At 49.1% G+C, this 26,723-nt stretch overlaps 1 protein-coding gene across 1 annotated transcript in view; it reads left to right on the top strand.

Annotated features, from left to right (window-relative positions):
- The window catches only part of VSX2 (visual system homeobox 2), a 40,240-nt gene extending 23,007 nt beyond the window's left edge, over positions 1-17,233 (top strand). Inside the window, exons 4-5 of the mRNA XM_074998802.1 lie at positions 14,989-15,169; positions 16,717-17,233. Of these exons, the coding sequence (XP_074854903.1) occupies positions 14,989-15,169; positions 16,717-17,045 (510 nt within the window). The 3' untranslated portion in view covers positions 17,046-17,233. The remainder of the gene's footprint in view (positions 1-14,988; positions 15,170-16,716) is intronic.
- The last annotated feature ends 9,490 nt before the right edge of the window (positions 17,234-26,723 follow it).

The following is a 26,723-nucleotide window of genomic DNA, read 5'->3' as shown; positions in this document are numbered from 1 at the left end:
CATAAGGAGAAGGGAAGGAGAATGAGGGCTGAGATGCTGATAGGGGCAGAGTTGTTCAAGGCCTTCAAGGTAAAGAAAAGAAGCCTCCTAAAGACGGGAAGAATCCTTCCATCAAGGAAGAGTGAAGAGATTAAGGAAGTGGCATGTTCTCAGCTGCAGAAGGGGAAGATGAGTGAACACCTCCTGAGGTCACTTCTAGCCCTAGGATTCTATTACTCTGATTTTAGAAGCATTGTTTCACAGGCTGGAGGGGAGGGAACTGCAATGATGGAATGGAGGAGGTTGCAAGAGAGGGCCAGCCTGTTGTGATAGGTTTTCAGGGGTTGGAATTGAGAGACAGGGAGAGGTTTAGAGATGATACAAAGGAGGAACTGTCAAGACCCTTCAAAAGCTGCATATGTTGAGGGAAGGGAGCATCCAAAATTAGAGGCTGACAGCCTGGATGACTGGGTGACATTGGTGTTCTCAGTGGGCTACATACTGTGAAGCAAGGAGAAAGCTTGGGAAGAGGTATGATCAATTCAGCTTCTGCCTTCTTTAATCTGAGATAATTGCAGGACATCTCAGAAAGGTGCCAGCCAAAGATGCCAGATCAGACAAGATGTTAGGGATTGAGGTAGATAAGGAAATTGTCCAGGTAGAGATGACAGATGACCCTGTGAGAGCTGATCAAATCACCCAGGAAGGAGGGTTAGTGGAGAAAAGCCATCCAGCAAAGCTCATTAGAGCCTTGGCCACATTCTCCTGGCCGTCAGGTGGGGCTTATTATTCCCAGCTATATTCTCAGTGGGAGACCCCTTGCTTTAAGGAGTTATTCTTTAGTACCAGGGAACAGGTCTGGTAGCCTGAGAAAGCAACAGGAAGTCTGAGATGCAGCTAGTATTAGACCTTGACGAAATTTGTGGTGAAATGGCCGAACGTTGGTGCATCAGCAAGAAAAGGGGAGATTGGCTATGAAACAGAGTTGGGCAGAGACAATGGACTTTTTAAGGTCAGCTATTCATTTTCTCCATCTTAGACTCTCAGACGGCCATATACACCTGAATCCTAGTGACTATGCACAGTAGGTGCTGAGAGAAAGACGGAGGCAGAGAATTTGTTCCTGTCTGTCTAGAGGTATATATATTTGCTTGTGGCCATCTAGTGGACATTTCAGGATGTGTTTGTTAGAAGAGCATTCCATGCTCAATAACGTTTATTACTTGACAGATCTTTACTGAAATATGGTGTCAAAGTGCAGAGCAGGACTTGGTGTTTGTAAGCTGCTCTGTCACGGACACCCAGTAATTTAATCAGGTATGAGCCTGAAGAGCCACAGAAGGACAACATGTGGATGTGCAGTATGAAACTTTCATTAAAAACGACAAAAAACGGTCTTGTCCATCTCCCAGAGATTGGAGCAGAGGCTCTCTTGCATGGTTTGTCCCCACCAACCACAAAAAGCATTTTGTAATAGCCCGTGTTTTGTTTAAGCCCATGGACAGCCTTAGAAACTAGACATCTTTAAAATTTCTGTTTGCTCATTCTGATTCCCAACCACACGCCAAAGATGAAGGAAGTCTCTCTTTAGCGGGCACTGCTTCAGGAGTTCATAGACTAAACAAAGTAAGATGATTCACTCAATTGACTAAAGCACATTCTATCTCATCTTCCTTTGCAAAATGAGAGAATCTTTCTGACACAATTTACTAGTAGCAGCAGCACCAGTCATGAATTAATCATATCGATTGTGATTAGAAGAACAAAAGAGACAAGAATAACTTTGTCAAGCCCTTACACCGAAAGGCGGTGTGTATACTTGCATTCCTCTTTTGAAAGAGGCATGCAAAGGAGGGAAATGGCAAATGCCAATGAGGTGCAGATTTACATATCTGGTGCCTCATTTACATATTCTTCTTTCGAAAGAAGAAAAGCAGTGTAGATGCGGCTCTTTCGAAAGTTAACTCCATCTTTGAAAGAACTCTTCTTTCTATTTTTTGAAATAACATGCAAATGAAGTGTCGATATGCAAATCTGCATCTCATTTGCATGTTCGATATCCCTCATTTGCATGCCTCTTTCAAAAGAGGAATGCAAGAATAGAAACAGCCAAACAGTTTTACCCTGAGATACAGTGTATCATAGCTGAGATTTTGCTGTTGTGGGGTTGTGGTCACTCCATTGTTTAAGTAGTTTCTGAACACTCATGTATTCCAAGATTTTACAGTGAAGCCCTATGTGATGATGCAACATCACAGGTGGAGTGTGTGAAGTTCCAAGAGGGGATATTGTGGCACTCAGATTGTGATATATACTGGAGCTATGCAGTTGCTGTTTGAAGCACAGAGTTTCTTGATGCATCGGTTGCCTGTGTCTTAGAATCTGGCAGAAGGAAGGGGCTCAGTAGCAGGTTCAGAGGAGCTATGCTCTTCTGCTGTCTAAAGCAAATTACAATGAGCCAGAGGATGTTCACATTCATCTTTGGTGAGAATACTATGTGATCTCTCCATATTTGCTTCTTCCAAACTGATGGCAGGTTTCCAAATGAACTAATCCTAGTGCTCCGGGCACAGCAACTAGACATAACTAACACACACCTGGGGAGCAGGGTACTTGATCTCTAAAGATACAAGTCTCTGCTATTTGTCATAATGGTGAGCTCCATCAGTCAGTAGCAGTAACAGATCCTTGATCTTCTCTAACAACAAGAAGTCCTGTGGCACCTTATAGACTAACAGATATTTTGGAGCATAAGATTTCATGGGCAAAAACCCACTTCATCAGATGCATGGATGTGGCAGCAGTAAGGAGCTGCAAATGGCTTCTTTAAGAGCCCCAGGCAGTTCTAAGCTGCTGGTGACCCTTAGCAAATCTAATTGCCACCCATGTTTGAGTCCCGACCCATAGGTTGGGAATCCCTGGACTAGACAAAGAGAAGACCATTCCCTCTCATCTGAAAGGGACTGCCTCCCCATCTATTCAATGAGAGCCAGGATATGGAGCTAATGGAACCCCTGTATGCCTGGCTGAGGGAAGGACAGCTCCCACTGGCCCTTAAATATCAAAACCTCCCTTAGGAAACATTTACAAGTGTCAAAGATCTGGCCAACCACTGCCCTGTCTCTGCCTTCCGCTCCTTAGGAAAGGATATTGGCAAGCTTGTGGTGGGCCAGCTTCAGCCCTGACCTTTTTCTAATACCTCAGCTCTTGCAGGGCAACAGCAAAGGCACCAAGTGTGGTTTGGTGTTTTAGGTGCTTCAGAAGAATATCAGCAGCAACAACAGTAAGGGACGGGTATTGCAGAAGGTGGCTGGTGTGTGGCTGTCGTGAGAGAGTGGAACGGAAGAAGCAGTAACTGATCGTAGCAACATACTACAGCAAGCCAGGAGAAAAAAAGAGTTTCCTGCATTCCATGTGTTCAGTGCTGAGTGCGTGTGTCTGAAGACCATAAGTATGGCCATACTGGGTCAGACCAATGGCCCATCTAGCCCCAGGATTTGCTCTTCCAACTGCCAGTGCAACACCAGGTGACCCGGAGGGAATGATCAGAGCTGGTAGTCATCAGGTGAGCCATCCTCTGTTGCTCATTTCCAGCTTCTGGCAAACTGAGGCTAGAGAAGATGTGTGCAGTTCCAGCTACATCTAAGGTAGCCTGTGTGCTGGCAGCAGAGATTTGATGGTGGCCAGCGTTCCCTGTGAGCTGAGCACTTGAGCGGCCACCAACAAGAGATTAAGGGCCATCCAGCTGATAACCAGAGCACTCACAGCTAGCCTCACGTGTTTCTGTGGTGGTGCACATGTCTGAGTGCACATAACAAAATTCATTCCACCCAGGGATGGAAAAAATTCGAGGGAACGCTGATGGTGTCTATGACTTACCTTCTCTCCATTTTTGCCCTCTTGTACAATGTGTATAAATCTCTCCGTCAGCTGTCAGACAGGGACACTGGGAGTGGCAGTCAAGCACAGTAAGCCTCTGAGCCAGGAAAAGCAATCATCACCTGGATACTAAGCTGTCAACAAGGATGAAACAATTCAGAGTGATCGAGGCAAACAGCCCTAGGTTTGATCTTGACAGAGGAAAGACAGCCTGCAGGTCTCAAAGCCTCTCTCACCGCGGGAGCTGCTCTAGGCACCGATTTAAAAAGTAGCGCCAGGCTACAGTGCTCACAGAGTGGATTTGATCTGCATGAACGCCAGGTGATCAGAGCTGATTCAGATCATAAGCCTCACGGTCACATCTTTCCATGCAGTTTCCCCTGAATCCTTTAGAAATATGGAGACAGGATATAGTCTGAGGCATGTGCTGATCATGTGCTGCCTTACACAGACCTCTTCATTGGCTCCCTCTACTTTCCAAGCTTTCTCTCCTTACCGTCAAGCCCCCACAGGACTCCAGTCATTTACCCCGGTGCTTTGTCTCTCCATCCCCTTCCCACTTGCTGCCTGTGCTCCATCCAAGGGTCTGTCTTTCCTCTGGTCCCCATTGTATCCTCTCACTTTCCTCTTTGCACCTTCTCTCCTGCTTCTCCCAATACTTGCTACTCTTCCTTTTCTCATTCAGAGCCTTCCTTAGAACAAATGCCTTTCAAGAATGATTTTATGATGATTTGCTTCCAAATTAAAACTAACAAGAGAAGCTGCCATGTTTACGACATTGTCTTGGGCAGTTTTGCTTATGGGCTACTTGGGGCAGGTTCCGCGTATTCTGTTGTCTCTACAGGGTTGAGCACACAGATTGTGCTCAAAGTAAATAAAAAGGGTTCTGAAGTTGACACTGCAAACTTCTCCCAGGAGGAGCATCGTTTCAAGATGCTTTGCGTTGGTCCAAGAGGGAACCATCAGACTGGGGGAGATGCAAAACATTAAAGACATCCTTCAGCAGAATCTTGAGAAATTAACTGTCTCCATTTTTAATGTGCCCGTCAGTTTATGTATCTACGCGCATGTGTACATAAATGTAAAAAAATCAGGCCTTTCAGAGAGGACGCAGCTCTTCTTCTCTTTGTGGTGTATGCCTCTGTATGTGAGATCAGTACCGAGCTGGATGATAGATGAGAAATACTACAGGCCCTGAAAGGCATGCTCCAAGCTGGAAGGTCAGATATAAAAGACAGAGTTCCTGACGTAATTAGGGAATACTTGGTGCATTGGGAGGAAATCAGAGAGCAAATCAGAGTCCCCCTACAAAGGGCCCAAAATAGCTCTATTCAAAGTTATTGGAATGCAGAAGTCATTGAGAATTCATGTTGGTCACCCAGGCACAGAGAAGATGTTTCAGCAAAGTCAGGGATGCTGTTCTGGCCAGGCAGGAACTCCAGCAGCCTGTGACAGACAACGCAATGTTCAATGGTTTCATAATGATGAGAAGGAGCCACTAAGGCAACGCGATGTTCCCTCAGGCCTGGAGCAAAGCAAGTGTAAACAGATAGCTTAAGTCTTTCAGAGTAGTTAATATTCACTTTGACTTCCAGGAGCTTGAACTTCCCAAGGACATAGTCTCTGCTATGGTAGTGCAGTGCTACAGTGAGCAGTTTAGTCACCTTTGCGTTTCTAATGTTAAAACAAAACAGCCGTCGTGTAGCACTTTAAAGATTAACAAAGTAATTGAGTAGGTGCTACACGAGGGCTTTTTTGTTTTGATAGAATACATACTAACACGGCTATCTCTTCTCCTAATGCTGTGGCAATTGCCAGTGGCTTGCACATCACAAAACCGTTCCTTGTGAAGTTGGGGAGTGCAAATACTTAACTTTCTTGCCCTATCCCAAGCAAAGGTCAAGCTTCTATTAGGTGAGAGCAAAGTATATAGTACGTGTCCATGCAAAGCTATTCTGGCCTGCCACGATGGATGGCACCAAGACCAGACCTATGTATCAGCTAATGTCTTGATTAAACCTGTATCAGAGAGGTAGCCATGTTAGTCTGTAGCTTTGAGAACAACAAGAAGTCTTGTGGCACCTTATAGACTAACAGATATTTTGGAGCATGAGCTTTCGTGGGCAAAGACGATAAAGGGGGTCTTATGCTCCAAAATATCTGTTAGTTGATAAGGTGCCACAGGACTTCTTGTTGTTCTTGATTAAACCTGGACACTTCTCGCAATGCCCAAAACGTTCCTGCTGATTCAGCTTATGGAAAGAACTACAGAACAACAGTACCAGGCCCTTCTCAAAGCAAAGCCTACTCTGATCAAGGCACCGTAGCACTAACTAAGCTGCAAAGAGATCAGAGAGTAAAAGTGAAGCCATTTTCTCCAGGGAAAGAGAAGGTGGAGATAAGATGCCTGCCTGCATAAAGTGACTCCTCATTCGTACATTGTGGTGGTGACTGAATGGTTGTACTTGTGTTACAAACAATTCCACAGAATGACTGAGAATGAGGCACCAGGAAAATCAGAGAAAATTGAAATGGTTCCTGTTGTCTTAAAAAAAGGGCTTCTCTTGGCCCAGAGTTAGCTGAGAAACTGATCAAAGAAAACTGTGGACTGGATGTCATGAAATGGTTCCCCAGAATGTGACCTCTTTGGCCATGGAATCATCTCCCAAGAAAAGTCCCAGGGCTTGGGCCTTTCACATCTAGATCACGTCCTGAGAATAGACTGCGGGAAATGAGTCTGCACTGTCTGACAGCAGTGGACTGAATGCGATCGACTAAATCATGAGTGTCCAACCTTTTGGCTTGCCTGGGCCGCATTGAGTGAAGAGGAATTGTCTTGGGCCGCATATAAAATATATAATATAGTTAATGTATATAAATCACATAATAATGTTAAAAGTTTACGATCTTGTGGGGCTGCATTACTAGCTGTCCAGGGCCACATGCGGCCCGTGGGCCACGGGTTAGACACGCCTGGACTAAATCATAATGTCTTCCACAGTGTTGGAGAATAGGAGGAAATCTAAGGGTTAAAGGATTTCAGGAGAACTGTCAGTTACTGAAGGAGACATTATTAAAGGCACAACTGCAAACTATCGTGTTGCAAAGGAAATACAAGAAGGCTAGCAAAAGACCAATATGAATCCATAAGGAGATCTTTAATCACCTTAAAACCAAAAAGGAATCCAACCTTGGCTCGGTGTGCAGGGGCCATCAAAAAAGCAAACAGAGTGTTAGGAATCATTAAGGAAAGGATAGATAATAAAACAGGAGAAAAACCATAATGCCACAATACAATTCCATGATTTCTCAAATGTTGAATTCTTGAATATTACATGCCAATGTGGTCACCCCATCTGAAAAATGAAGTTGGTTGGAAAAGGTCCAGAAGAGGTCAACAAAAATATTAGAGGTATGGAATAGCTTCCAAATGAGAAGAGGCTAATAAAATTAGGACTTTTCAGTTTGGAAAAGGGATGACTAAAAGGGGATACGATGGAGAGCTATAAAATCATGATGTGTGTAGAGAGTACGTAAAGAAGTGTTAGTTACTCCTTTTCGTAATACGAGAACTTAACAAGCAAAAGGAAATAAAAACAACCAATCAAAAGGAAATATATCTTCACAAAATGCAGAGTCAGCCTATGGAAGTCATTTGCCAAAATTAGTGGAGGCCAAAAGTATAATAGGGTTCACAAATAAGCATATAATAAAATAGTATAATAAAAAATTAAAATAAAATAAAAAAATAATAAAAGCATAAGGACTCACAAGATAAGTTTATGGAGAATAGGTCCATCAATGTCTATTAGCCAGCACGGTCATAACCAGTCTTCCCTCTAATTCTTCCCACCTGAGTGGAATGAATTTTCTTATGTGCACCAATGTGGCGGTGCTGTGCGTGGCAGAGTTGAGGTGTGACACCATCATCTTCCTAATGGTGCACATAGGAAAATTAATGGGGTGCGGGTGAAGGGTTCTGAGTGTGGGAAAGGGTTCGGGCCTGGGGCTGAGGATCATGGTGCAGGAGTGTGAGGGCTTTGGCTGTGGGTGTGGCCTCTAGGGCAGGGCTGGGTTTGAGGGCTGGGACAGAGGGTTGTAGTGGAAAGGCTCTGGGGTGGGGTTGGGGATGAGGAGTTTGGGGTGCAGGTGGGGGGGCTCCAGGTTTGGGGAGGGATTGGACTTTCAGAGTGGGCACAGGCTCTGGGGTGGGGATGTGGACTTTGGGGTGGGGATGGAGATGAGGATTTTGGGGTGCAGGAGGGTGCTCAGTGCTGGGGAGTGCTCAAGGTAGAGCGGGGGATTGGGGATCCAGCTTACCTGAGCAGCTCTTTGCTGGGGCTGGCTGCGGCTGTAATCCCTTCTGCTGGCCACTGCAGATCCCTGCTTGGCCTGATGGGAAGGGGGTCCCCTCCACCAGCTTCACCAGCTCCCTAGTGAGGCCAAAGTGGAGGGGTTCCTCCCTGCTGGCCTTGGTAGATTCAGGGCGTGGGAAGAGTTATTTCTCGCCGCTGCAGCCCTGAGCTCCTGCATGGTGCTTAGTGGGAAGTTGCATGGCCATGCAGCTTAGGCGGAACTATGGACATAACCCCAAACTCTGGGTATATTTAAACCTCAATCTGCCAGAAGCTGGGACTGGACAACAGAAGATGTATTGCTCAGTAAATCACCCTGTTCTGTTCATTCTCTCAAGCATCTGACAGACAGGATACTGGGTTAGCTGGACCACTGCTCTGACCAAGCATGGCCATTCTTATGTAGAAGGAAGAGAAGGATGAAGGAACATGTAGGTCCTCTATTTAGCAAGGAAGAAAAACTAATATGAGATCAAGACAGCTGAGGTTTAATGCTTATTTTGCTCTATTCACTGAAAAGTTGAGCAAAATGATGAGCAGATATTCATCTCAACTAACCTTTTAACAACAAGGGGGAAGGAATGAAAGCCAAAACAGGGAAATAACAGGTTAAAGACTATTTAAATACGTTAGATGTATTCACTTTGGAAGAGCCTGATGAAATTCGTCCTGGGGTAAATAAGGACCTAGCCAAAACAATGTCAGAACCGCTAGCAATTGTCTTTGAGAACACGTAGAGGTCTGGTGAGGTCCAGGAGGACTGGACGAGGGCAGACATAGTACCTACCTTTAAAAAGGGGAACAAAGAGGACCCGGAGAGTAACAGGCCAGTCAGCCTAACTCTGATACCTGGAAAGATACTAGAACACGTTTTTAAACAATCAGTGAGAACCTAGAGGATAATTAGGGTTATAAGGACTAACTAGTATGGACTTGTCAGGAACAATGATGCCAAACCAATATAACATATTTCTTTGTTCAGGGTATTGGCCTAGTGGATTGCAGGGGGGGCAATAGATGTGCTATTGTTTGATTTACTGAGGCTGTTTGACACAGTTCCACATGACTATTTCATAAGCAAACTCCAGAAATGGGGTCTAGATGAAACTACTGATATGGTTGCACCACTGGTTGAATGACTGTTTTCAAAGAGTAGTTATCGGTGGTTCACTATCAAACTAGAAGGGGGAATCTACGAGTGGGACTCTAATGGAGTCCCACGTTTATAAATTATATTATAATAGTGACGACAAAGCCAAAATGAGGTGCTTTGATCTTATGGCACTTAAGCACTTTCATAATTTTTCATCAAAATGGTGACCAAATTGACAGTTCACATGAAACATTTTGCTCTTGCTGAAATAGCATTGGCCTATGGAAAATGGTTTGCCACCTGGCCGTGTGTTGCTGCTGTTTTCTACATTTGCTGTCTCTCCTTGGCTGTGGAAAAGGTACTGAGTATATTGTATCAATGCCCAGAGCCACCTAGTGGGCATTACCGATGCAGTTACATGAAAGAGCTAGGGAAAAGAGTGGCATGAGAGGTACCACCTTAAAGACTAACAGTTTTATTGATAAGGTGGTAAGCAGGTGGCCACGAAAGTGCATTACCTAATAAATAAAATGGTTAGTATTTAAGGTGCTACAGGACAGCTTCCTTTTTTTTTTCCTTTTCTTGAAGCTACAGACTCACCCAGCTACCCCTCTGAGCCTGGTCTGAGAGCTGTGTCCCTAATGGTGTGCATTCCACACAAGTGAGAGAGAGAGAAGTTCAGACCACTGTGTGCCCCAGGAAGGAGTGAAGAGCGGAGCAGCAGGAAGCATGCGGGGGGCTGCAAGGGGTGGGGGGAATGAAGTATTGAAGGGGAAGAAAGTGAAGAAGGGTGATAAGAAGCAGGGGTTGTAGTGGGAAAGAAGGGGGCATGTACAAGAAAGAGAAAAGGATGGGGAAGAGTTAGGAGCTACGTATAAATTGTTATACATTTTTTCTGAAACAAACACTTAAAATTAAGACCCCCCACCTGCGTACAATGCATTACATGTAGTAAATGTACAGTACAGTACAGCTCTTGGGGGAGAATCTCTGGCCAGCTAGGGTGTCACTGTATGATAATTTTTGACAAATGCCAAGATAATCTTGGTGCTCAGTTACTGCAGCACTGAGCATCTTAGAAATTGTTTACAGCAATGTAATTATTTGCAGCCAGCTTCCCACAGAAGCAGTGCCTAAGGTAGTTCTAATAGGATATCAAGGGAAGGACATGGGGCATCTATAGATAGGGAGATAACTGTATCTCTTTAGCCAAGGGAAAATCAGCACGCTCCCTTGTTTGGAGGGGAGAGGTTGGAGGAGAAGGGAAATGGTGCCTCTTTTTGGCAGCTGCTTCATGGGTCAGAGGTGTTGTGGTCTAGTGATATTTGAACCTAATCAGTTAAGAAAGGGCTGGTACTGTTTTCACTGTCGTTTCAGAGTGGGGATTGTGGAAGGTCCTGCTTTGTCCTCTTTGTACCAGAGAGGAAGGAGCTAGTGTCCTCTGGCTGACAGGCCTGCCACTGCAAAGCTCCCAGATAAAATGAACAAAGCAGTTCATGAGAAGGAATTCCTCTACCTCCTGACTGACAAAGAGCTCTCCAGCCAGGAGGGTACAGATGAATCCCAGAGTTCTCCTGCTAGAGATCTGTGCCTTCCAAACCATTAACAGTCCAGAAATCAGACAGCTGCAGATAGAAAATGCAAAGGATGTGTCTTGAACATTTAAGGAAGCTCTGACAGGCTGAATCACAGAAATCCCAGTGGGTTTGTCCCCTGATGTGCTGCTGGTCAAGCCACTGATGCCTTCCTTCCTGCCTCATGGGGCTCCCCACCAGCCTGTTCTGATGGACCAGAAGCTCTGGCCTCCCACAGCCAAGGCACAGAGGTAGGGTAAACACTCCACAGCAGAGCAACACAGACACTGAACCAGGTCAGCTCCAGGAGGGCTCAGTTAGAAAGGCTAAGCACTCAGAAAACCAGCCCCCAAAGGGACGAAATTTACATTAATCTGTCTTGTGCTGTATAAAAGTTTTACAATGAGAAAGCTTATAAGTCTGTCCTCTTTATCAATGAAAGATAGAGATGCACAGTGATTGCTCCCAGGTAATAAATATTTACACTGGGCTTGATAATAGACAAAATTGTTTCTGTTAAGTACAAAAAGTACGATTTAAGTTGTTGCAAGTGAAAAGAGTGAGATCAAAGTAAGTTACAAAGTTAAAATAAACAAAAGAATGCCAGTTAATTCTACTATACTAAGAAACTTGTTACATGTGAATTCTTACCCTAAACAGTTGATCTAAACTTCTTTTTCACACAGTAGGCAGCCTCCTAGCTTTGTACCAATCCTTTCCCTTTGTTCAATCTTAGATGTTTCCAGCAGGCATCTTAGGCAGTAAATTGGAGGGGGTGAGGGGGAGTATCCTGGCAACTGCCCCCAATTGTTTATTTTCCATCTCCTTACATCCTTTTTGCATAACGTTGGAATTCTTTGTGACCAGTTCAAACTTTTGTCACCTTGAGTGCAAAAGTATCAGATTAAAAATGGGTTTCAGCACCAGATGGCCTGGCCGCATCTCTTTCTAGGACCAACCACAGTTTGGGCTTATGGGACAAACAGGGCTATTTAAGATCATTGACTAGAACACTGAGCCATTCAGGTTCCAGGGCATCACTAATGGCCCTCATCAGCACACTCAGAATTACAAACAGATGCACACATCATATTTCAAACTTCATATACAAGAGTGATACATGCACAAAAATAGGAGATATGGATTCAGAAGATTATACCTTTCAGATTGCTTGATCACATGATGCATTTTGCATAAAGGGTCTTTGTGTTACGCATATTCGTAAACCAATTCTCACAAAGAACGGAGGGGTGTGACAGAAGCTATTTAACATTACTGTTTGGTGACGGAGCCATTGACTGTGAGTGCTTTGACTCCATTCCCTACAGGGCCTGCTATTGAGAGGGGCTGGGATGGGTGCAGCTGGGACAGTCACCTGCCATTCCTGACAGCAGTGGGTTCCAGCCATTTTTCATTTGTGGACTGCTAAAAAATGGCAGCATGGCCCCTTTGGAAATCTGAGCTGCAGACTGCAGGTGCTAGCTTGAAAACGACTCTCCTATAGCAACTCCTGCATGGAGAGGCTGGGGCCAGAGTCGCTAGCTACGCCTCTACAGCTAGTGTCAGGGTTGGCTTCCTGCTGCCCCCTTGTGGAAGAGAGAGGGACTGGAGGACTGTGCCACTGTCCCATACCTTACCCAGCGCATGGCAGAACAGGCTGGTCCCAGAAGGAGCAGTATCAGCCGTTCTGCTGGGCAGGGCAAACACCATTTTTGGTGCCACCGCCTCCTCCTGAGCAGAAAAAAGCCAAGTGCCCCCCCTTCAACAAAATCCCCCAGCAGAGCAGCACAGCGGCGCAGCGCACTCTGGAATTGGCACCCCTGCTCCCCCGCCCCAGGGTACAGAAGTAATTGGTAGTGCTGTGCTCTCTTTCCAGCAGCACCTCCTTTTGAGAAAGGCTGGCAGCTTCCCCACAGGGCTGCTCCTGTCTCCCCCTCCCGCTAGAGCTCCCTTCTGGGAGTAGCTGGACCCACAATTTTGCCATAACCTGGGTTGCTCCCCACAGCCATTATAGGTTCGGCCCAGACTTACGCATTTCAAATCGGCAAGTGCCGTGACTTTCCGCTGTGCCAAGGAAACCTGCCAGCCACAGCCCCACCGCCCCCACCTGTGATCCAGCCCCCACCGCCAAGTTCTCTCTTGCTGCCTGAATGAGCCTCTGGAGCTCCTGCCTGAGTGTCTCGCCCCAGCCCAGCCCACTTCCAGCCTCAGGCCCCCAGCTGATGCAGTGAGAGCTGCTCCCTTCTGGCTCCTGGCAGTGGAGGCACCAGAGGGTTAAGTTGTCAGCTCTGTAATGTTAAACAGGTGTCAAAGGCGCCTCCATATATCTGCAGAGTGAAATCAAATTCTTTGCAGTATAAAAAGATAAATTACCCAGGCGATTCCCGCCTCATCCCACTCATCAGGCCAGCGCCAGACGGCAAGCAATTTTTTTTTTAATGTGCTAACGACCTAATCAAGCAATCAAGTTGGAGAAGATTGCGGAGTGACCCCGAGCATCCATCTGCCAGTGAGACCCCGCCATTCATTTCCACTCCGCCATGTACGTCGCTGGAAAGGGGAAAAAAAAAAACCAAACCCTAAACAAATTAACACCCAATTTTCCATGAGTCTAATTAGTTAAATGAGGAGCTGGTTGGGGTGTCCTCAGGGAGGGAGGGGCTGCCTTGCAGAGAGGCGAATGGTAACTCCATGGCATTAATTAGCGCGGGTCAATGGCATGGTTCCCTGGGGACCAGCTGCTTTAATTTCCCGTGATATTTCAGTGCCTGAGGCCCATCGATTCAAACTGAAATTAACTTATTTTTCAATCAGGCCCGGGCTGCCCCTGGGGCTGACTCTTCCTTTGCCGCCTTCTGAATAGACCTCAAGCAATTTTTCATCTAAAGCTGATGCCTCTCCGCTGCAGGAAGGGAGGGAATGAGGGGAGGGCGATAGGAGAGCGAGACAAGAGGAATGGTAATCGGAGTGAGAACACTAATAGATTTCTGAGTGCTGCCCCCACACCCCCTTGGTGCCACCCGAGTCTGCTCACTGCCCTCTGGGTCACAGCCCAGAGACTATGCTGCCAATTTTTCTGAGCAGATGAGGGGCTTTTCAAGTGGGGAATTCAGGGCAAGGTGTGCCACTCCCCCCCCCCCCCCCCCACACACTCTGTGCACACCATCCTGGACCAGCCACCCCCCCCCTTGCCCCCGAGACCCTGCCGCGCACAGCCTCTCTCTGCAGCTCAGCCACCCAGTAAATAATGAAAGAGAAAATCCCAGGCACCCCAGCCAAAAGCTGCTAGCAAGAGACACTGCAATGGGAAATTAATTACATCCTGCAGCAAGGGCTGAGACTTGGCTCCAGCAAGGGTGGGGAAAAGACACAGTCTACTGGAGGGGCGCAGGAGGAGAGGAAAGACACAGCTGCTCCGGTAGGAGGCATGTACAGTTGTGTCGCGTGCGCGCTCTCTCTCTCTCTCTCTCTCTCACAAACACACACACACACACTCTCTCTCTCTCTCTCTCTCTCACAAACACACACACACACACACACACTCTCTCTCTCTCTCTCTCTCTCTCTCTCACACATACACACACACACTCTCTCTCTCTCTCTCTCTCTCTCTCTCTCTCTCTGCTGCCCCGGAGGGTAGTGATGCAGTCCCCAGGGGAGGTGCACACAACCACTCAGGGACAGACACAGCTGCTCCTGTGACATCTCCATGGCCCATAGATAGGCACAGCCCAGTCTCTCCTGAGAGACTGAAGGACATTAGCAGAGCTGTGTATGGAAAGGCCCATCATTGGCATACCAGGGGGGCCTGTGGGGTAGGATTGGGGGGGGGGGCAAGAGGGTGGCAGCTGGCCCATTTCCAGCCTGCCTTGTGCCCTGTCTGTTCATCAGGCTCAGTCCTGTACTTCTGTCATGAATAACGGCGCCTAAAGTCCCCCACAGCATTTCCACTCCCTCTGTCGTTTGAGCTCGTGACTCCTGAGGGGCACAGGTGCCCTTACTCTCAGGCACCCAAAGCCTGAGCTCCTGGAAGCGCATAAAGCCGCCCAGGCTAACCAGGGGGCAGGGCTGATTCCCCAGGCTGCAGTAACCGCTCTGCTTGTTGCAGGTTTGGTTCCAGAATCGGCGGGCCAAGTGGCGAAAACGGGAGAAGTGCTGGGGCAGGAGTAGCGTGATGGCGGAATATGGGCTCTATGGCGCAATGGTTCGTCACTCAATCCCGCTGCCAGAGTCGATCCTCAAATCTGCCAAGGATGGCATCATGGAGTCCTGTGCCCCTTGGCTCCTGGGTAAGAGAGCAGCACCCTACCTGGGCCCAGCCAGGATTCCAGGGAGGAAATTATCCTGCAGTCACGCTTTCCCCTTAGCACAAGGACATGACTTTTTCTGTAAGGGATTGGGCCCTGCGGCATGGGGTGGGGCTGCCAGCCCTGGGCCCTGGCTTGAGGGGTGAAGTTATCAGCCCCTTAGCCCAGGGATGGAGTGGGGTCCAGACTGATGGGGTGGCTGTCAGCCCTGGGCCCACACTCCTGTGCCATGGGGTGAGGGACACCACCCCTTTGGCCCAGGTTTCTGTGGTGCAGGTGTCAACACCCACCATATCCAAACCCATAGCAGGCTGGTTTCCCTGCTACACAGTAAGAAGCTGTCTGGGTCTCACTCTGGCAGCCCTGGGGGGGGCCCTGTGTGATCCTTTGCTCCAGGTGGGGAGAGCCAACGTTTTTGTGCCTGTGGTGAACCAAGTGTCTCCCTGAGTCCTCGTTTTGGGAGACTGGAGGGAGGGCAGATCCGGTACCCTGCTGCAGCTCTCTGCAGCAGAAGGCTGATTCCTGCCTGCCTTCTTCTGGTGGGCCAGGGGCTGTGTGGGTGTGGAAGTGGCAGATTCTCTTTCACACTCCTGTTCTTTGCTTCCTGTTTTCTGATCTATCAGGTTCATTCTGTTAAAAAGCTCATTTCTGGCCTCTTAGAATGCGCTGCCCTGCCCTTCTGTCTGTGTGAATTTGGGAGCGAGTGGGTGAGAGGGCAGGCTGTGCAGGAGGGAGGGGGCTAGGCAAAGGCCTACCTCTCGCCAGTCCTGTGGTTGGAAGAATAGACAGTCTCCTCCTGCTACCTGTATTATCAACTTGTATCGTCACTGTTCGCTAGCACCGGGGGACCCGTTCAGTTTGCCCCATCTGGCAGCCACACCCCAACCTCTGGGGCATGAAACCCCTGCCTCTTCATCATGTTTAGACTGTGCCCCCTGAACCGGCAACAGACTTCCACACATTTGTCCGCGTCTCAGGACTGGCCCTCGAGGAGTACAGGGATCTATCCCCTCCCACCCCTCTCCTCTCCCTGAGGTGTGGCCTGTCTCAGTTCTGGCCTCTCTCTAGCAGAATGATGGGGCATGTTTCCAGTTCTGTTTGCTGGGTAATAACACGAGGGGATCCACGCTAATAAAACTAAACTGGTTCTTGACTGTGAGCTGCAGAGTTGCTGCGACTCACATTCCTGCCAGGTGCACACAGCCTGACTTCTTGGTTCCTCCAATAAACTCCTCCATCCTGAAAACTGTGTTCCTCCCTTGTGCTTGGCCTCTTCAGAGCACAGACTCCTCACTCCGATCTTCCCTGGGCTCCCCCTCAGTGCTGGGCTGTCTCTAGCGGAGAACTGGCCTGAGTTCTCCCTCATGCAGGGCCCCAAACGACGGGCTCTCTGTGCGACTGCTGTTTGAAGCAAGGGTTTCTGCTTTTCCTTAATTCTGGCCTCTCTTTATCTTTGCTGTTTTCAGTTCAAGATGGCTTTCCCATGCCCAGGCGCTTTTCTAAACCCGAATACCAACAATTCTTTTTAGGGATGCACAAAAAGTCTCTGGAGGCAGCGGCTGAGGTGGGAAGGAAGCCGGAGGTGGAACGGCAGGCCCTGCCCAAGCTCGACAAGAGCAACAAGGAAGAGAGGGGCCCGGATCCCAAAACCGCCATTTCCCAGGAGGAACTGAGAGAGAACAGCATTGCTGCCCTCAGGGCCAAAGCTCAGGAGCATAGCACCAAAGTCCTGGGGACCATCCCTGGAGAGCCCCCGACTCAAGCCAGGAAGCCAGAGAAAGAGGAGGAGGCTGCAGTAGATGATGAGAGACAAATGGAGAAATCAAACTCATCACAAGAGGAGGAGAAGCAGATCTAGAGGGAAAGAGGTGATGGAAACCAGCCCCGAAAGACTCTGTCTCCTCTGGGGGCTGCAGCTTCCTCTCAGACTGACAGGGCCCCTCCAGCAGCCCCTGCACAGGGAGTGAGGCCCCACATGGTCTCTGTGCATTTCAGGAAGCCACAGGCTCAGGCCAAGTTCTGACTGTCAGGTGTGTCCAGAGACTGTTTCCCTCAGGAGTATTCGTGCCCCTCTACCCTCCCGCCCTCAGGGCTATGCCTGCCATACTGCCCTCTCCTTTCTGAGGGGTCAGGATTGATCACCATCTTCTTCTGAGAGGAGGCTAAGGCTGAGGCTCTGGGTTGCTCTGTACCAGCCTCTGAACCAGGTTTAGGTTGCCCCCGTCCTGGTCCAACACACACGGCCGCAGAACGAGTCCCTTCCCAGCCCCACCCATTCCCACATTGGAGCAACTCTCTCTCCCTGGTCCAGACGCCCCCACCCCCTCTCTGAGAGTGAGTCTGTCCCCTGGTGGATTTCCATCTGTCTCGAGCAGCATGGACACCATCTTCCACAGAGTGGGCTCCTCTCCAGTGTGTTTATGGCACCTGGACATCACCCAAGGACAAGCTGTGGGTGGGGCTGACCCACTGACCTCACAGGGAGCAGTGTGCTCTTTGTCTGGCTTAAAGCACTGCGGGACAAATCCATGGACGTGTTTGCGTAAAACAGTGAGTCTATTTAAATGGTGGTTTGTACATTCCACGTGTCTCTTTCCTGCCTGGTGGTAGGGCGTCCTGGGGCACTCTGAGATGGCGGGGGCGGTGTGCTGGATAACCGATTTTGGCCTCGGTTTTTCAGTAAGGCATGAAGGGGATGGGAAAGTGCAGGGTTAACTTCCAGGAGCTGATCTGTACAACCTCAGGTACCCAAGACCCTTCCCTTCCATTTGGGAGCATCCCGAATCCTACACTTGCCTTCCCCCCGTAGGTGTGCTGAAGATTCACAACCCACTCAGGTACCAGGTTCCTGCCCCCAGCGCCACCCTGAACACATTCTGCATGTGACATCAAGCCTGACAGGGATGCAGGATCTCACGAGTACCCAAGCATTGCTCCTGGGTTCACCCCTTATTGGCAACCAAGACCCAGCTCCCCGCCCTCCTAGGTACCTGGCATTCGGCTCCAGCCTCTTTAGCTGCTAAGCCGGGCGCTGTTGCTCATGCTGCGCCCTGCTCCATGCACTGTGTCCTTTTAGCTGTGATCTAGGCTGCCTCAGACAGTTCCTAGAAATGTTTGGTCAGCACCTTCCACTCCCCAGCACAAACTGCAGGGATTTAATCACATGGAGTAGTAACAGAGAGTCCTCATGGCAAGCGTGCTCTGGGTCCAGCCTCTTCCCCACAAGCTCATCCCACAATCCAATTTGACTACAGCCCCTGGAGAGCAGGGCATCCCTAAAGAGCCAGAGGCCTGCTGGCTCTGCCAAATCTCAATGCAGAGTGGGTCAAATAGTAGGAAAAAATATTCACGGAATAAATGGCTTGATATAAAACAGCTGCACTTGCCAAATCACGTATTTATTGAGTTAAACACCACCAGCTCTGGCTCTGCATTTTGGAGGGAGCACCAGCCATGCCCACAGATGCACAGGTCTGCTCATAAAGGCTCTGAGGCAGTGGGTCCCAAACTTTTCACTAGTGTGGACCCCCCCCCGATTTACCCCTCCAAACCATTTGTGGATCCCCTTGTCACCCTCCAAACCGTTTACGGACCCCATCAAAGCCAATTCTTGCCACTACGTACACATCATTGAATGAAAAAGGACACTACAACATAGCTTTTCGGACAGCAATTAATAACATTATTGGAAGCACTATTGGAAGATATTTAATTTAAAAATAACTGATTGTAACTTGGCAATTTATTTAAAACTTATTTTCTACGATCATTTTTATTTATCTTCTTATTTTTCACAGACCCCCTGTAATGCCCTCCCAGACCCTGCCTGGGGTCCATGGATCCCAGGTTGGAAACCCTTGCTCTGATGTGTTTCACACACCGACCCCCCCCTCCATGAATACACACAAACCCTGTCTCTAACAACCAGCAAAAACCCACTAGCCAGACACCACGGCTCCAAACTAACATTGCCCTCCCATCCTGGTGAGGAGTCACCCTCTAGGAAGGCGCTAGGACAGTGACTTACACCTGTCCCCTCTGTCTTGCTTTCAGCTGCGAGCTGCTTTCCCCCAGTGATTCTGTTTTTATTCTGCCCACGAGTGAGCCTTCCCTTCCATGCAGCCTCTGTTTGTCTTTGTCCCCAATTTGTTTGACGTGTTAGACAATAGCCCATGGTATGTAAATAATGTACATACAATGAGAAAAGACTATGGTATTGAGGTGTTTGAGGTATGGAACTGTAACAACTTCTAGTCATGCAGACCCTGTGAGTTACGTGCCATTTTCTGTAAAGGTCAAAATAAGAATAAAACTAAACTAAGCACAGCAACAAGTTTGGAGGCATCATCATCATCTTTTGGAGCAAGTGGGCCTGGTTGGCAGGCAGACGGCTCAGCAGTTTGGGTGTGTGTGTTTGTACTCTGCGTGTGTGTGTGTGTGTGTGTGTGTAGGCACACAAATAAGGGCAGGGAATATGTGGTCTGCACATTTTTCACCACCTCTCCAAGCAACCAGCAGAAAAAAAAAAAAACATGGAGGAGCCCAAAGAATTTGGTTTGTCCAGAGCCAGTGGGACCTTGACATGTCAACATCTGTTCTGAGCTCACCATGTACCACATCCCATGGGCTGCCAGATGTGGCCCAATGAGGCCATGGTTTCGTAATGCCTAGAGAGGGAGCTGGGTAGTGTTCCCAGGGAACTTGGGCAGCCACCCAGGAGCGAGTCAAATGCTGCCCAGCTGGTTGGCACAGCGCCCCCAGCTGGTGGCACCGGTTTCTGCCAGCAGCACGCCACACACATGCATCAGTGCACAGAACAAAATTTATTCTGCACGTGGCTGGAAAAAATTAGAGGGACTGTTTGAGCTGGGCCCCGTGACAAGGGACCAGCCTATTTCAAGCAGTACCGCATAAGGGGGAACGTGCTGCAGCTGGGAGCGCTGCCCTCAGGAGGCACATTTACATTTCTCTCCCCAGATACCACAGGCTAGTGTGGCAGGGCCAGGGTGGAAGGCCCCTCAGAGGGAGCCCAAACAAACAGAAGGGCCTCTGGGACAATCACAGGCAGCTGGGTGGGAGACGGCTCAGCCAAACTGGGGCCAGCTGGCCCCAATGACTGGACGAATAAGAGGCCTTTAAAAACCCTTTGCAGGGGGAAGGGCAGAGAGAGTGGGAGAAGTGAGCGGAGAGACACAAGGAGACAGGAGCAGTGAGCAGGAAGAGGTTTGAGAGGAGCAGAGGGGAGCAGCAGGAACACCGGAGATCACAGAGGGAGAGCGGGAATTTCTACAGACAGAGTGGGGACCCGTGACTGCTGCAGCCTGGAGAAGGTACCGGGGGAATCGTCTGCAGAAGTGGCCCAGGGAGGAGAACTGTTGTGCCAAGGGCTAGGGAGTCAGCTCCTCCCACTGGCAGCTGCACAGGGTCCCTGGGCTGGAACCCGGCATGAGTGGGTGGGGGGCTGGGTTCCCCCCAGACCAACCCTTGCCCCAGCGAGAGCCCTTAAGTGGTCCTAATGGACTAAGTAGAGGCCAGAGGCCCAGGAATAGGACTGGCTTTGTCACACTCGCTTACAGACACAGGCAAAAATGCCAGCCAGTTATTTCCTGGCCAACATGTAGGACAGACGAAAGCTGGCGGGGGGGCGCTCAGGGGAAGGTACTTGTGATCTACAGCGCCTTAGTTCAAACTTTCCTTAGCCCTGCTACCTGAGTGGACACATGCCCCTCCCACTGGGTTTCCAGTCTCACCCCTCATACGCACCCCACGTCAGCCCCATGCACCGCGTCTCACAAGCATGTACACTTGGGGCACACCTCACAGAGGGCACATCCCTACACTGAAACCCAGGCACGGCTCCGCTTTGCACCTCAGTGTGCCCGGAAAACACCCTGCAGACTGCCTGCACCGCCACAATGCCAGGCTTCCACTGTGTGCACAGCTACGCCTTGCGTGCTCAGTGCGCACACGGCCCCACATCACATGCACACAGCCTGTCTGGTACTCCTGCCGGTCACCTTAATAGTACTATATTGCTATAGAAGTGTTGCCAAATTAGCCCCCATGCCAGGTAGCTTGTAGTGATTGGAACTGTCTGGGTTAGCTGGGGACTCACAGCTTCAGATGGAAGTGTAAGCCTTAGTCAGCACTATTTGCAATAAAAGGCCACCATACTGTATCCATGGAGTCAAGTCAGCCTCCTTCCACCCCCGGGAAAACCACTAGCCAGCTTTTAACGCCCCTTCGTGGTGCAATGTTAAAAGTACAAAATGGAGGCAGGCTGTGTTGCTTTTATCAAAGAGGTTGGTGATGCTTTGGCCAGAATCTGGCACCCAGGACACCTTCCATCACTACAAAACCTCCCATTGCTGTTGAAATTGGGCTGGAGGCCAGGGGGGTGGATGGAGAGAACATACAGCACCATTAAAGCCATTTTCTAAAGTAGATGTAGGGTAAAAGAAAACCACCTGCAAACAGGCCTTCAGCTGCGAAAGACAAGTAAGCACCAACATGCCGAGGTGTCTGGCTTACATGGTGTGTCACAGGCAGAGCATGTCATGCCAACAAAGCATTACTGAAATGGAAAGGGCAAGTTTGACCTTTTACTCCAACCCAGTCTTTTTAGCACACACGTCAGTGACCGATGAGCCCTTCTGGAGCACACCCATGACCCAGCTGTGCCATTGTGCTACTCAGAGATAAAGCTATGCGGGGACAAGCAAACACACACTGCAACTCAGGAGGCAGCGTTAAATCATCGTCGCACTCCCCAAGTCTTAGCACCAAGCCCATGTAAGCCTGTAGCCTGAAACTTGTTCTGAATTCCAGCCGGCTACAGGCCCAGAGGGTGCTTGTGCCCTAGACCCAGGGAGACGGGGACTGAAAGTGCTGTTACCTCCTACGTAAGACACTGGGGCTAAATGATTACAAAAACCAAAAAGCCAGTCCCACACTAGTTGCTACGTACCCACGGTGGAATGTACCAAACGTTTGTGGACTCGCACCAAATACTGACTCATTCTCCCCACCCCACACGCACGCGCGCGCACACACACACACACACACAAGCAAACCCCTCCAAGCCAGAGGCAGAAAGTTCTGTGACTGGTGACCCAACTGAAGAGAGGAAGAGTTAGGCAAAGAAAAGATTGAAACTGAGACATTTTTATTCCTGTGTCCACACGCCAAAGGCCTCCTCAAACTAGCCGAAATGATAAAAGCCTTTCCGTTAAATGGCAACAAGGCAAACCAGGTGATCAGGGTATCCAATGCATGGGCCCTGGCCCTGCCTCAGAGTAAAAAACACCGTGATGGCAGCAGGCACCTGCATCAGGAACTGATACACATCGCAGTGAGTCAAAGGGTCCATCAGCTCGCTGCTCCTCCCTTCTGCCAGTGCCCGGCCTGGGCATGTGTGAGGGACCCTAGAGCTGCATCCCGTACCAGGATGGGGACAAGGAGTTGCATTGCAGGTGCTCCACCCCAGACTGGGAAAGGAAGGTGAAGAACCTCATGCTCAATAAGCAGATATGGGGTCGGGAACAAGTGCTGGGGGCTGTGGGAACAGGCAGGTATAGAGGGTCTGTAGAGTAGACTTGCCAAGGGGCAGAATTAGTTGCTAGAGGGGGTCAGGCAGATGAGGGCTTGGGGAGGCACTGAATTCATTAATCAGAGGTGTTGGTTTGGGGGAGATGCAGGAAGCTTTATGCCAGTGGTTCTCAACCCTCCCAGACTACACTACCTCTTGCGGGAGTTTGATTTGTCTTGTATACCCCAGGTTTCACCTCACTTAAAAATTATGTGCTTACAAAGCCAGACATAAAAGTACAAAAGTGTCACCGTGCACTTACTGAAAAATGGCTACGTTCCCATTTCTTACCACATAATTATCAAATACATCAACTGGACTATAAATATTGTGCTGACATTTCCGTGCGATACCTAAGCCTGTTTTCCATTTAGGAGCCTTGTCTGAAGCCAAAGCCCCTCTGCCAGGAGCTGACACATGTAACTTAGTTTCATGAGGCTCTGGATAATTATCCTGCTTGCTGCCCCCTATGCAAGCCCTGCATTTGTGATCCTCCTACATCCATCCTACAATCTCCTGGGAAATGTAGGCCTCTCTGCCTCGGTTGAGAACCACTCATCTTGATGAGTTGAGAACCTCCTGGAAGACATCTGAGTACCCCCAGGGTACATGTACCCATGGCTGAGCCCTGCTGCTCTAAGTTATCCAGAGACCCATGAGCGTACCTGTAGTAAAGGGCCAAATCACTTTAGCCATTGGGGAGCGCTGGCAAAACTAACTGCCCCTGCCCCAAACACACTGGCAAAGGGTGTGGGGGAAGGAGAAGGCATTAAGGAAATCAACAGCCTGAAAAATACAATTTAATATTTTTGGGGGGAAAGACATGCTTTTTGCAGCAAGCTATTGATTTGGGGTGGGGGGGCAGGCATGTTTTTGGAACATTTAGGGTTGGCAATTAATTTGGGAGGGCTTTTCTACAGACGGAAAGGGTGCTGCAGAGGGATACGGAGGTAGCGAAAGCATAAAGGAGCGGGGCAGAGAGGGGATTCAGGCAGAAAATTAGAGGAACATTTGCCAGCTCTGGACCCGTATACCACCAGCTGGTGGAGATGGGGCTTAGTGTTGCCTAGGGTGAAGAAACTGGCTGTGAGGTAGGATTGTATCTAATTTGCTCCCGTCTAGTGAGGGCACACAGACCCATTTATGCACAATTGGTTGTAGAGCAGACAGTGGAAATCTTGTATACAAGGCCCCAACCTGCTGCATAAAGAACAATGGGGGTTTATGCTTTTGTCACAGGGTCATTAGCATGTTGCGCACACAGTGATCTGAACAATGACAATCAGTCCATTGAGGGACTCATGCAGTGCGGTTACAGGCGTAACAAGTAACTCTGCCAATGGGTCTAATGCCTGGGGAGACGTTCCCCCTCCCCACCATCGCTCCTCTTCTCTGTGGAGGAAGCACCTCCTTGAGGACAGACCCTCTTCCTCACTGGTACCTGATCAGCACTCCAGGTGAGTCAGCGCCCAATGATCTGGGAAAGAGGAGCCAAAAGGAATCCCACTAAAGAAGAGTGAAGAATTAAAGACTTACTATCTTTCTGGTCTCCACCATCGATTCCCTCAGCAGGTCTGGCTTGGCACCAACATTGGCCTGGGCTTGTCACGGCTCCTTACTTCAGGAAGAAGGGGCTCCCTCAGTGAGTTCCTCCTATCTCATTCTTGCCCCCTGGAAAGCAACTGATTAGGCTATTTAAAAACAGCAACAACCTTTCCATTGCAAACTGTTGCTTGTTTCGGCCCCGAGGCACAGCCAAACAGAAAAAAGCTGGCACCCTGCATGTTCAGAGATAAAATAAATTCTGCAATGAGCACGACGCATGAATTAGATGCGATGGCTTGTAGATATTCACTACAGGACGCAAGTACCAGACGATACCCTCCAGTCCACCTGGGGAAGATGGCCTGGCTCGATCCCTTGAGCCCAGTTCACCACAGGGACATGGTCTGGCCCTAGGACTTGTCCCTTGGGGTAGGGGGTCGGAATGAGCGGGGGGTGGTGGAAGATGGCGCAGCTCAATATACACCAGTCCCACGGTGGTAAGTGCTGAGATCACAGTGGCACAGCTCGCAGGGAAAGCCAGCCTAGCTCGACACCTCTCTGCCCTGCAAAGAGTCAGGGTGTGCCCAGACGCTGCCAGCTCCTGCAGGAGAGGAGGGCGATTGCTTAGACAGGTGCTCCTCCAGCCCCTCACAAAGGAGAAGGACCAACTCAACATCCATGGTTGGAGTTCAGTCTGGACTGACACCCATAGTCACATGAGAGGCACATGATGTGACAAAGACCTCCACAGCCTAATGTTCTGTACTCTAGACGATGCTTGGGCCTGCTGTGAGTGCAGGGGGCTGGGTTGGATAACAACCTCTCAAAGTCCTTTCCAGCGGCAGAGTTCTGTGATACTGTAATTATTTGCTAGGCTGTGGGAGGCCCAGAGGCAGGGCTTTTGTGGGGACAGCAACTTTAATTTGAATTTGAGGAGCAGCTGGACGTGCCAAACTCTCAAGCAGCCACAAACAGCTCCTTCAGTGGTAGGGTCACAGCATCACTTTATAAATGTGGACAATCTGACAACACTAATGCCCCCCCGCCCCCAAGCATGCACACAGGCTATGTCTAAGCTACATTCCTCTTTTGCAAGAGGAATGCAAATGAAGGCAATCGAAATTGCAAATGAAGCACTGAGTTACAAAGCTCGCACTTCATTTGCATAATCTTATCTTTTCAGAAGAGCTTTTTTTCAGGAAAAATAAAAAAGCAGTGTAGATGGGCTTCATTTGGGAAAATAACCCTTTTTCAAAAGAGCTCTATAAGCCTAATTTTTTTCAGTAATAAGGGTTCCTTTGAGAAAAGGTTTGGTTCTTTTTTTCCCCAAAAGAATCCCAGCTACGCTTTTTTAAAATTTCTTCCAAAAAAGTGATCGGATAGGATTATGCAATTGGTCAATGTAATTTATGCAATTTGTCAATCAGCACTTCATTTGCATTTCCGATGTCCCTCATTTGCATTCCTCTTTCAAACAAGGACTGTAGTCCAGCCATAGGCTCGCACAGGAGTGAGCAGGATGAATTTAAAAATTAAGACAGACAAAAAAAAACCTCTTTCCAAAACCTCATGAGTTGTTGGGGGGTCACACACAGATTGTTGAACTTTCTGGGGTTGGCATGAGTGTTGGTGTCTGAATGCCAGAGATGTGTGGCTATTTTGAAAGGGAATTCATCAGGACAGGTAAGCACTGGGGGGCAAGGCAAAAGTCCCCCTGCTCAGTCCAGTTTTCCCCAGGGACCTAGCTTGTGTTCCAACTCCACCAACCATGGAACCAGTCAGGTAGAGAACAATCACATGCTGTGACCTGAAAAAGCCACTAGAGGTCACTCTTTTTCCAGTCCAGTAGTACTGAGGCTGCAAAAAGCTGCCCCTTGCCTTCCTGCCGGAAGCACTCCCAGCGCCTCTCCTCCCAATGTCCCAGCACCAGCCCAGCACCAGCGAGATTATTTGTTCCCTCCACTTTGATCCTCTCAACTGTGCTGGGTGCAGCAGCCACTATGACAATGCTTGCACCAGTGCAAGGAGGCGATGGCAGCTACCTGAGGGAATTCTCACGCTCCTCCAGACACCCGTCCTTGCTAAGCTTTCATCCAGCGGCTCTTCTCAGTGCCCTTTTAGATAGACTTGCTCGGCTAGGTCTTTCCACACAGCCCCTTAACAACAGTCACTCAGCCAGGCCTCCCTGCACCTGCTCCTTCACTGCACTCACACAACCAGGTGTCTTTACCCCTGCCCTTTAAATACAGCCACTCAGTCAGACCTCCCTGCACCAGCCTCACTTAGCCGGGTCTCGCTACACCCGCTCCTAGCTGCAGTTATTCAGCCAGAGTTCCCTGCCCCTGCTCTGTACATAGTCACACAGCACAGTTTCCCTGTGGCTCCCTCTTTAAGCCAGTCGCT

This window comes from Carettochelys insculpta, chromosome 6 (assembly GCF_033958435.1).
Source record: "Carettochelys insculpta isolate YL-2023 chromosome 6, ASM3395843v1, whole genome shotgun sequence".
Taxonomy (NCBI): domain Eukaryota; kingdom Metazoa; phylum Chordata; order Testudines; family Carettochelyidae; genus Carettochelys; species Carettochelys insculpta.
Note: the sequence above shows the minus strand (reverse complement) of the source record. Positions and strands in the feature narration are given on the sequence as shown.